Below are 12,419 nucleotides of genomic sequence, written 5' to 3'. Positions count from 1 at the left end.
AGAAAAGTTTGGACATTTCATGAAATGCCATACAATCAAGAGTATGTTATTTGTTTATTCTCATTAACCTTCATTTCATTGACTCAAGTACAAAGAAAAAAAATTACAGTGTTTTCAGTGGCCAACTTTTAATTTTATTTTGTAAATTAAACAAAATTTTGATTTTCATGGCTGCAACACACTTCAAAAAAGTTAGGACAAAGGCACGTTTAACACTGTGCCACATCAACTTTCCTTTTAATTACAATATTTAATAGTTTGGTAATTAGGGATACTAATACTTCAAATTTGGAATGAAAAAATGTTGCCCAATCTGGTTTGGTAAAAAACTTCAAACGCTCAGCAGTCTGTGATCATTGTTGTTGTCCAAATCTCCTTTTCATGACTGGTCATACATTTTTTGATAAAAGATGGATCTAAACTGCGGGCAGACTAGTTTAGCACATTCAGTCTGAAGGCGCGGTCACACTGAACTTTTCATTCCATTGACTTCCATTCATACACATACAAATGTGTTAGACCGGAAATGCAGATTGTCAGTATATGTGTCTGTATGATCCCAAAACATGATCCATTTTAATGGTACCTGAAGCGGTGGGAAGGTTACGACCTTTGCATGACATTTTTCTGTCACGTGGCTGCTTGTCAACATTTGCAAAGCCATAGGGCCATTTCCATAGACCCCTAATGCTTTCCATAGACCCCTAATTCCATCAAGACATAACTTGTACTGACCGACAGATAGGGAATGTCTCAATTACGTACTCAACCCTCTTTTCCTGTTGGAGGGAATGGAAACTTTATGCCCCCATGCGACAACCTTGAACCATCGCTGGAACATATTCTCGGCTCCTCAGTGTGAAATCTGATGAGTGGACGCACCTGCGCCTCTTTATACCCGTAAACATGGGGAGTGGCTCAGGAATGCAAAATCCAGTAGCCAAATTTCAATGGTATTTTCTCTTAATCAGAGGTGATCTGGCTCCCAATTGAATCCCCTAATGTCGTCTCGACATAAAGTCTCCCTTTCCATCCATTAGAGAACAAGAGTTACGTACGTAACCAAAACTTTTTCTGAAGTACTCCTGAGCTCATGTGGCTATATTTAACAGCGCAGCATGATGGCTTCTTATGCAATGCCATCTGAGGGCTCAAAGGTCATGTACATTCACATGCACATTCAGGTGTCTTGCCTTGCCATACACAGACTGACATTTCTCTGAATTCCCTGAATCTTTTCACAATATTATGTGTGGTAGTTGGTGAAAGACCTAAAGTCTTTGTGATTTTCTAATGAGAAATGTGATTTTTAATTTGACACATTCCTCATGAAATTTGGCACAAAGTGATGAGACATGATCCAGCTTTGCTTGCAAAGACTAAAATGCCCCTTTTATACCCAAACATGATTTCCTTACATGATGATATCCTTATTTTCATTTCACCTGTTTACAGTTAACTGTTTCAAAACATAACATTTTTTCTTTTATTTTGCCTCTGTTCCAACTTTTTGAAATGTGTTTTGCAGCCATGAAAATCAAAATTTGTTTATATATTTACAAAATAAAATTATAAGTTGGCCACTGAAAACATTGGAATTTTTTTCTTTGTACTTTAGTAAATTAAATAAAGATTAAAGTGATTGAACAGATAACATATTCTTGATTTTATGGCATTTCACAAAACGTCCCAACTCTTCTGAAATTGGGGTTGTACTTTTTCTCTGTTAAAGTTATTAATGACTTTAGTAGGATGTGGATGCAAAGCATCTCTAGAGTATATCTGCTCATGTCTGTATCTTATTTATTTCTCTTTCTCTGTTTTAAAAACATTGGTACTATCAGCTCACCATCAGAGGTCACTATTGCTTAAATAGTGTTTGTTTGCTGGCTTTTGGATTGTTACTTTGAGATTTTGATTTTGTTGCTTACCACAGTCTGAAAGCAGGAGTGGAGCATGGTGAGGAATGGAGGCTTGTCCTGCTGAGCCAGAACCCGCTTTTCCACCATGGTGCATTCAACATCATCATCCTGGATGACCACATCCTTCTTTAGGATCTTTATAGCATATAGTGTATCAGTAGACTTCATCTCAGCCAGCATCACCTAAGTATGGAGAACAGCAAAAGCTTAAACTACCGGTAAGGATCATTAGCAAACCTAAAACATTCATACCAGTTTCACAGAGAAAGAAAAAGCATAATTTCCTTTTAAACACGTTTTGTTTATTTATTTTTGAATCCACCGGGTTATTCCCATTAAAAAACAGGCCAAGAAAAAAGCAAAAAATTTCTACATATAAAATAAACAAACAATAAATTAAAGTATACAGTTAATATGGTTAAATATATGGGTAAATAAGCAATCATTTACACCATTTATGATTGAAAGATTAAAATTAAAATTATGATTGAAAGATTAAAACAACAATCATTTTAAATTAAGTAGTGTCAGAGTGTCTTTTAAGATGGAGAGAATGCCTAAAAAATACAGAGAAAAATTAAATTCAACATATGAAAAGTGATAAGCACAATATCCTGGGACTGTAGTCCATACGTACTATCCATACAAAACATTCTCCATCAACTCTACCATACACACTCCATATGAAAAGGAGGTCTAGTCGTACAACTGTGAGTAAAGACTGGCATGCAATTTTTAATACATCTAATAATGGGGAATTGATTTTAAACTCACCTTTCCAAAACTGCCTTTTCCCAATACTGCCAAGAAATGAAAGTCTGTGAGCCTGACTGTGTCCAAACTGCTTGAGGGTAAGGTGGACCCACCATCATCCAAAGGGGTGATGTTTTTTTTGGTTGGACCCAATCTGGCTTTCTGCACACAGACATACAATAGCTGTAAATATAATCCATAACTAAAAGCAGGCTTTTCCCATGACGCATTTGATGGGAATTCCATATGCAATCAAGATGGAGATTCCAAATACATTTTTTGGAACTTAAAATGATGCTGTGATAAAAAAAAATGTATAGTCTATTCTATGGGTTGTATAATCTCAATTATATTAAGTCAAAACTTCACATGTTTGTCAAAGTTGGCAAACTAGGAATTGTTTTGGTAAAACATATTTTCAATGCTGTGTCAGCTCATCAAATGGAAAACAAAACAAAACATTACAACCCCTAGAACAGACAACAGATTTGCAAACCAAAAAGCCTGACTGAGGTCGATTAACCTGTTTGATATGCAGCAGAATAAAGCATAATCCTTTGAAGCATCATCTGCATTTCCTACCAATGCCCTGTAACACATTCCATACACAACAAGGCTCATTCTAAATCTGCCTTCTTGATGGATTCTGGGTAGTGCTCATGCATTTAACCAAGGCAGATGACATTTTTTCCATCACAGCATGCAGAAGTCAGTCAGCGGGCCAAGATTCTCTGTCAAGCTACACTGGTCGGCCTTGAGCTCAAACTACAACAGCAGCACACAATACATTTTTCATTTAAAAATATCTGATTTTGTGTAACCTACCTTCCCCTACAGAATGTATGCAGCCAATAATATATTGGGACAATTTTCAGATGTTTTTTTGCACATTGTGTCAACCACTTAAGAGGTCCTGTTTAGAACATAGCTTGGGTTGATAGGTAAGCCTTCCAAACAAGATGATCTATAAGTCAGAGTTTCATTGTGTTGAAGTTGTTGCCATAATAGCAACATGTCAGATGAGATGGTGAATATGGAAAATATCTGTCAAGCAAGTTTGTAATGGCTACTGAGAAACCCTTGGAGCTCTGGAGCAGCTATAGAACAACAGTGAGGAGAAACACCAGAGCAACGACTGAAGGTCTCTATAAGGAAAATCTGAAGTGAAGAACTATAGCTTTTTCAGAGCCAGCACATCGGGTGCCTTGGATTGTGATGACTTTCTTGGTGGTACACAGAAGTCCTTCAAGATTATGCATTGATGGAAAACGTATTACACACTGTCTCTACAGTGGGACAGACCAGGTTAGTAAGACTTCAATCCGTTAGGCAGAGCCATTAGAGCCAGGCAATGGAAGTTTTATAATGAAGGGGGAAGGTGCTTATTAAGGTTTTCAATAAAAATCAAACTTCCTCACAACAACACTATGATAGAGGCTGACTCAGATAACTCCAGCTAAAAAAAATATTTTTTAGATGTCACTGATAAGAAGCTGTAAATCTCTTAAAACATGTGTTTTCACATTTCAGATCTGCAAATTCTTAAAATCTACTTCATCTTGGAGAACCTCTTGTCATTTAAAACATGACTATACTCTACAGTAAGTCACACACAACAAAACCCACCCACTGCTACTCAAAACTAGCCCAATCGCGTTTTGAAGGGGGTCCCCCAGTAAAAATACAGGGGGTAAAATACACTTTTGTGGAGGGGTTCCTCTGGTAAATGTAGCATTCCAGGAGATTAATATTGCGTTATGGGGGTCGCTTCAACCTGCGGACATAAAAAACAACCCACGGCAACAATTTGAAAGTAGCCCAATTCCGTGGGAAAACTGCAGACTTGGCAACAATGCTGGATGCTGAAGACATTGATGCTCTAATAAAGGGCCTTCAGTAGTGAAAAAAGGCTGATTTAACCCTTGGGTGGTGCTCTGTAATTTTAAACTGAAGAAAATTGTACATTTTAAATTTTAAATTTTTTACTTTTTTAACAGAACTTGACTTTTGTACTCGCTAAACACACAAACATCTGAATTGGACACAATTAAACAATGATAAATAAGCTTTCACAATGAAAAATGACTGCCAAAGGAAGGGAATGGGACATATGAAAAATACACAAATATAGACCAATTGTTTTGGGTAAAAATCTAAAGTTCAGCCATGATGAAATTATTAATATATATATAGATCAGATCAGATAGATATATATATAGATCAGATGGCAATAATCTGCTTCTATGCACTAATTTTTTTTAACTTACTGTATTAACTGAAAATATTATTAAATGTTCTTGCATTATTTTGTATATAGAAATAAATTGCTCCTAATTTAGAGCACAACTGTACATGCCACTTATTTATTTCTCAATTTATTTTTTACAAATTATTATTATTATTATTATTATTATTATTATTATTATTATTATTATTATTATTATTATTTTGTCTATTTATATTTACATATGTGTATTTTCTTATTCTCATCTTAATTTTATTGTCTGTGTGTTGTTGTTGTCTCTGTATACTGGAAGCTAATGACACTGAAACAAATTCCTTATATGTGTAAGCATACTTGGCAATAAAGCTCTTTCTGATTCTGATAATTAAAATATTATAGTAACCCATAAGTGAGGAATACCAGAAGGTTAAAGTAAGACATTGGACATTGTGTGTAGAGGTCGACCGATATATCGTCCGGCCGATATATCGTCCGGCCGATATATCGGGCCGATATTTGCCATTTTTTAACATATCGGCATCAGCCGATTTCTGTGTTTAGTAGCGACGATTTGAAGTCAGGTACGTCTGCGGGCAGCCCTGTTTTTGTGGAATGCTACTGTGAAGGACCCCAAGTAAAAACTTTTGTAAGATTCAATAACATTTCTGAGAGATAAAGGTAAGGCTTAAATTCTGATATTTCAAAGTCCCATGGCCATAAATGTACTATAAATTACTAGTAAACTATGAAGTGTTGCTTTCACTTAGTGAAAGAAAATCATAGGACTGTCGGGAACTGGCATAATGCTACGGCTGGTTAAAGGTTTGCTTACTTGTAGTTAAGTTAAAAGACTGTAGTCGAAAAAAACGATCAGCAGCTTGTTTGCTAACATATTAGCCCCAATGTTATAAGTTCTGTTTTATTTTTCCTGTATCCGAGTCGAAGAATTTCACTGTGTGCGTGGGGTGAAGAAGGCAGCGGCTCTCACAAACAATGCAGCGTTGTGATTACTCCGCCTTGCTCGGAGACAGTGATGCATGGATGGAGGTTATATCCGCGGGTCAGGTAATAAAAAAATGCATTCTAATTACTTGTGGGTGGGTCGCGCATGGATGAGATAAATCAATAATGATGTAAACATTAACTACATTTTCTAAAATCTGAACCTGAGTTATGTGGCGAGGCCCGTGGCGCCAGCTTCCTTTTAAATATATTTTGATGATTGCACCTAATGCGCCCGCACCCGCACCATCATCTCCGTCACCCCAGATACTGCGAGTTTATACATATATGGTCACATCCAGATGTCAGTAAACATTATTTTTTTTCAGCATGGATTTGGCTTAAAAGCACGAGTGGTTAAGCCTATATTCTGTAAGTATGCAGCGATGTGAAGATCAGCTGTTAAAATGAACCATCCATTCATCATATCATCATGCAAAACTAAGAATTAGAATAACTGTAGTAGGAAGATTGTGTGCGGTTAACTAAATCAGAGAAAAATATAGGTGTGGGTGGGTGACAGGCGGATTACACTATTGCTTGATTTTGCTTTATTTCGTTGTCAAAAGTAAGATTTTGCTCTCTTTTGTTGTCAAAAGTATTCTGAAACAAGTAACAACTGAGCAACAAGTAACAAACGAATCTAGTGAAATGATTCAATTTCTCATTCATAAAGACAGTCATTTGCTTTATTCAGGAATGAATCAGCCGTTCGAACAAATCAAATGAATGATATGACTCAGTAATTAAATCAGTGTCTTACCGCCATCTGCTGGCAGGTCCTCTGTTATATAAATCATTTAAATTTTCTGTATTAAAAATTTTATATTTAAAACTAGGGATGCACGATATTTATCGGACAGATAAATTATCGACCGATATGGGTAAAAATTACGTCATTTTTTATTGCTCCGATAAATAAATGAAATCCGATCCGATAAAGTTCTCTTGCTGGTAAATAAATCAATCAGTCTGGTTTATCTGAGATTCATCTGCTTTCCGAGTGCAAGTGACTGCAGCTGTAAACTGCAGTGACTCTCGGACTTTGTCGCGTGTAATACGTCATCATCTGTGTTGTCATCATCTTCTTTGCCAGTCTGGAATTTTTTTCACGGTGGCAGAGGAGGACGATGCTATTGCTATGTGCAACACATGTTTAGCAAGGATTCTGAGAGGAGGTAAAAAGCCATCAAGTTTTAACACAACAAATCTCACTTCAGATGTCGTCATAGCGGTGAATCTGTTTTAGGGGCTGTTCACGTCGCGCCTAAAAACGCGTGGAAAAAGCTAGACGCGCCGCTTTCTCTTTCTTTCCAAACCGCTCTGTAGCCTGCTCTGCTGTGGAGTCTGCCGTTGCTAAGCAACCATGACCTGCGCTCTCCATGAAGACGCGGAAGTTTCAGCAAAGGATAAATGGATTTTCAGCATTAAAAATCGCTTGCAGTAGCTCTGTTATTAAATTTATTTAAAAATGGTTATTCCTGTACAGCTATGATAAGCTGTTTCTCCACCTTGGCAGTGCTTTCAATGTTATTAAGCGAACGGGTGAAGCTGATTGGTTGGTTCATGTCAAATGACCTGCGTTGGGCTTGCGGCATTCTGAAAAGTTGATGTTTTTATCTGGATTCTGATGTTTTATTCCCCACCTTGTACGATTTGGTTGCTGCACACATTCATAATATGATCAATAAGAAGCTTTAACGGACATTTTGACATCTGTTGTTACTCCATGATGCACTTTTCATTTTTTCCAGGTTGACAAATGTCAAAGCATTTTATTTATTTAGAATTGTGGTGCCTTACACAAAAAATAAAAACATTTTTGAAGAGTCAGGACTGATGTTTGCTATGATTGTTAGACCCAGATATATACAGTAATATACATTTCATTAGTTTAATCTCAGATTTTGTATTCTCCTGGGTGCACAAAATGATCATATAAAAATATGAACGTAACGGTATCGGCCACAAGAAGGACTTAATTATCTGCTATCGGTATCGGTAAAAGATTTTCATATCGTGCATCCCTATTTAAAACATTAAAGTTTAACATTAATCTCAGCTCTACAACTTTTATGTAAATGATTGACAGTTTTTATATTATCTGTTTTATATATTTAATATTCTGTCAGTTTGATTTGTTTGGTTAACTTTGGTTAAATCTTTTATAATAATACTGTGCAGTGCACAAAATCAAGATGGTTCATTGTGTTCATTGTTCATGATGTTAAGTTTTGAAATGATGTGCATCCACTTATTATTAGTGTGACATTATAGCATGCAAATAAAGGGGAGAACTTCAAGATATCGGCCCTAAAAATCGGCCAAAAAAATGGCCAGCACATATCGGTCATCGGCTGACCCTGACCTCTAAACATCGGCATCGGCTATAAAAAACCCATATCGGCACTCTAATTGTGTGAGTGTTTTTCACAATTACCTATGTTTACTGAGCTGTTAGGTCTGTATGCAAGCATATTTTGCCCTTAAAAAATGGGATGTTTATTTCTTTGAACTAATGAAAACCCCAAATTCAGTATCTCAGAAAATTAGAATATTACTTAATATTACCAATACAAAGACAGGATTTTTAGAAATCTTGGCCAACTGAAAAGTATGAACATGAAAAGTATGAACATGAAAAGTATGAGTTGATCAGTCTGTGGCACTGCTCAGGTGTTATGAGAGCCCAGGTTGCTCTAATAGTGGCCTTCAGCTCTTCTGCATTGTTGACTTCTTCTGCTCTTGACAATACCCCATAGATTTTCTATGGGGTTAAGGTCAGACGAGTTTGCTGGCCAATTAAGAACAGGGATTACCATGGTCCTTAAACCAGGTACTGGTAGCTTTGGCACTGTGTGCAGGTGCCAAGTCCTGTTGGAAAATGAAATCTGCATCTCCATAAAGTTGGTCAGCAGCAGGAAGCATGAAGTGCTCTAAAACATCCTGGTATACAGCTGCGTTGAAAACACAGCGGACCAACACCAGCAGATGACATGGCACCCCAAACCATCACTGACTGTGGAATCTTTACACTGGACCCTTAAGTAACGTTGATTCTGTGCCTCTCCTCTCTTCCTCCGGACTCTAGGACCCTGATTTCCAAAGGAAATGCAAAATTTACTTTCTTCAGAGAACATAACTTTGGACCACTCAGCAGCAGTCCAGTCCTTTTTGTCTTTAGCCCAGGCGAGATGCTTCTGACGCTGTCTGTTGTTCAAGAGTGGCTTGACACAAGGAATGCGACAGCTGAAACCCATGTATTGCATACTTCTATGCGTAGTGGTTCTTGAAGCACTGACTCCAGCTGCAGTCCACTCTTTGTGAATCTCCCCCACATTTTTGAATGGGTTTTGTTTCACAATTCTCTCCAGGGTCCCTATTGCTTGTACACTTTTTTCTACCACATCTTTTCCTTCCCTTCGCCTCTCTATTAATGTGCTTGGACACAGAGCTCTGTGAATAGCCAGCGTCTTTTGCAATGACCTGTCTTGCCCTCCTTTTGCAAGAAGTCAATGGTCGTCTTTTGGACAACTGTCAAATCAGCAGTCTTCCCCATGATTGTGTAGCCTACAGAACTAGACTGAGAGACCATTAAAGGCCTTAGCAGGTGTTTTGAGTTAATTAGCTGATTAGAGTGTGATACAAGGTGTCTTCAATACTGAACCTTTTCACAATATTAAAATTTTCTGAGATACTGAATTGGGGTTTTCATTAGTTGTCAGTTATAATCATCAAAATTAAAATAAATAAACACTTGAAATATATCAGTCTGTGTGGAATGAATGTATACATTATACAAGTTTCTCTTCTTGAATGGAATTAGTGAAATAAATCAACTTTTTGAAGATATTCTAATTATATGACCAGCACCTGTATATGCAACTATCACAAACCTATTACTGCTTCATAAGCAGGCACATACAACAAGTATTCTGCAAGAGGTTTTCACACTTTCACATACTTCAAAATGAAGCTGGATTATTGTAGCGACCATTTAATAATAATAAAAACCAGTGCAGAATGGGCATAAAACCAGCCAGCCAATCAACACACAGACATTCGCACGTTGCTGCTGACACGCACCTGCTCATGGTCCTCTAATGTCTCATCCTGAAACCACATGAGAGGGGTAAACAAAGATAAACATGCAGACATGTAACACACATATGCGTGAAAAGGAAAAGACAATATTAATCTAATCTTCCAACCCAAAGTCATCACCACTTATCTCTGGCAAAGTCTGACTGCTCAGTACATGGATGCAATTTCGAAAGGCTGGGTAAATGGGGAGTCTCACTAGCCAATTCTTCAGAACTTTCATTAGGGAGTTTCTCACCTGCCGACTGTTTTTGATGAAATCTTGCCCTCTTCAGTCGGAGGTCTGTCACACACACTAATTAAAAATGACAGAGGGGAGGCATAATAAACAGCTGCCTCTGAAATCTTAAATTTATTATCTGATTTATCAAGAAGTAAAGCTTGTGAAAAAGAAAATCAACAGGTGCACTGCACGGACATGAAGTGTGTTAGAAACATATATAAACCTTAAAGGTTGTATCAGCGATTTCTAGCCTGAAACATAAAGTGTCAAATTCAGCTGACCTTTCTTCACGATCCGCTTGCTGCCTGCCCCATAAATTGTCTGTGAAAAAAACGCGTCTCTCTGGTCAGCCTAGGGTCCGAGATATGCCAAAAAAACAATCGGCACTACCAACCTTTCCACAGATAAACAAACAGTGTTCCAACCAATCAGCGTCAGGGGTTTGGTGTTGTGGACTTTCGCTCCGCCTCCCTCACATCCCTGTACCAGTAGGAAAGTCCACAACACCAAACCCCTGACGCTGATTGGTTGGAACACTGTTTGTTTATCTGTGGAAAGGTTGGTAGTGCCGATTGTTTTTTTGGCATATCTCGGACCCTAGGCTGACCAGAGAGACGCGTTTTTTTCACAGACAATTTATGGGGCAGGCAGCGAGCGGATCGTGAAGAAAGGTCAGCTGAAATTGACACTTTATGTTTTAGGCTAGAAATCGCTGATACAACCTTTAAATGTCTTTGTCATAGAATTTATATGAAATAAATACAGCTAGTGAGACACTGGCAATTGAAATCCTGTACCAAATAGATTAAAATCTACATTTTCCATCCCATTCCTTTGTCTGCTTAAAAGGTTATGGCTGCATTTAACCCACAGCACTTAATGAAGCAACAACCTTTAAACAATGCTTTCCTACACAAGGTAAACATAAACTAACTACAAAGCTTAAACTCTGCTTCTCACAATAGATCATGTCAATCTAAATCGAAATAAAAGAGGGTTTGTTTACATGGCCCAAGCACAGGCTGGCATCTGTAGGTGGGATTTCAACATCATCTACAAATGCTAAAACAGAAAAAAATAAAAATACAAAAATAACAAGATAAGTTATGGCTGCCATCATCTGGCAATACAAGGAATTTACAAGAAAACCTATTCTTTTAGCCGATGGTGACAGACATGGCAATGCATTTCTAGTCTAGTGTGTGACTAGATTTATATTTTTTATGGGTCACGTAGACATAAACAGCTCCAAGGCAGCTATAATGTATTTTTATGTGTACAGCATGTGTCTCAGGAAAGCTACAAGCAGATGAAATATTAATATCTCATGTTTCCCATGTAATCATGTTTCCAGTGCAACAAAATATCTGACAGACAAATAAAAGCAACAGCTAAAATACTGACAGATCAGCTCTAGCTAACCTGCTAGACATACTATAAATTACATAATCTAAAAGTTACACCACTTATTCTGAAAATAATAACAAGGTATTGGTTACTTTACATTGCTGTGTCTCCTAGGAGTCTTTAGGCCTGAGGGTCACTCTAATAATTTATTTATGCTGTTTGCAAATCTGCTCATACTACCTAGTCATTAAAGACAAAATAATTATTCTAAAAATAATGATTTAATTGTCATTCTCTATGATTTATTAACAAGAGCTTATTGTTAGCAACTGAAAAATAGAAAAACTAATTTACCCATTTACTATTGGTTCAGTCTCAGGTTGATTTCTGACACAAAGTTGTTTTCCTAAAGAAACATAGGAGAAATTTGGGATGTTTGCACATAAGGGTATAAAAGAGTCACCTCAAATTTCTGTCGGAGCTCTGTATTCTCATCATCTTCATCTGGAATGGGCACATTGTAGTACTCCCCCTCCTCCTGGTTTAGCATTTTATACCTACACCACAGGTAAAGAGATGGCATAGATTATGATTGTGTATTTACGGTATTTATCAAAACACGTTTAAAAGGGATAGCTCACCCAAAAACGAAAATTCTTTCATTTATTACTCATGTCATTCCGTAAGACCTTTATTTATCTTCGGGAACACAAATTATAATATCTTTGATGAACTCTTTGATGATGTCTCGATCTCGGTGTGGTCTGCCTAGGTTTTGTTGTCTTGTGTTCATTGTTCTGGTGCTTTTGTTGTCTTGGAGAACATGCTTGTTTGCTTTTGACAGCTC

General features: G+C 37.2%; 1 protein-coding gene across 1 annotated transcript in view; it reads right to left on the bottom strand.

Annotated features, from left to right (window-relative positions):
- Positions 1 to 12,419, bottom strand: part of prkcaa (protein kinase C, alpha, a) — a 110,408-nt gene that overhangs the window by 18,224 nt on the left and 79,765 nt on the right. Inside the window, exons 8-10 of the mRNA XM_073852673.1 lie at positions 12,036 to 12,129; positions 2,697 to 2,837; positions 1,932 to 2,105 (exon numbers count right to left, since the gene is read on the bottom strand). Of these exons, the coding sequence (XP_073708774.1) occupies positions 1,932 to 2,105; positions 2,697 to 2,837; positions 12,036 to 12,129 (409 nt within the window). The remainder of the gene's footprint in view (positions 1 to 1,931; positions 2,106 to 2,696; positions 2,838 to 12,035; positions 12,130 to 12,419) is intronic.

This window comes from Garra rufa, chromosome 12 (genome assembly GCF_049309525.1).
Source record: "Garra rufa chromosome 12, GarRuf1.0, whole genome shotgun sequence".
NCBI lineage: Eukaryota > Metazoa > Chordata > Actinopteri > Cypriniformes > Cyprinidae > Garra > Garra rufa.
The sequence above is the reverse complement of the archived record's forward strand: the minus strand, read 5'-3'. Positions and strand labels throughout refer to the sequence as shown.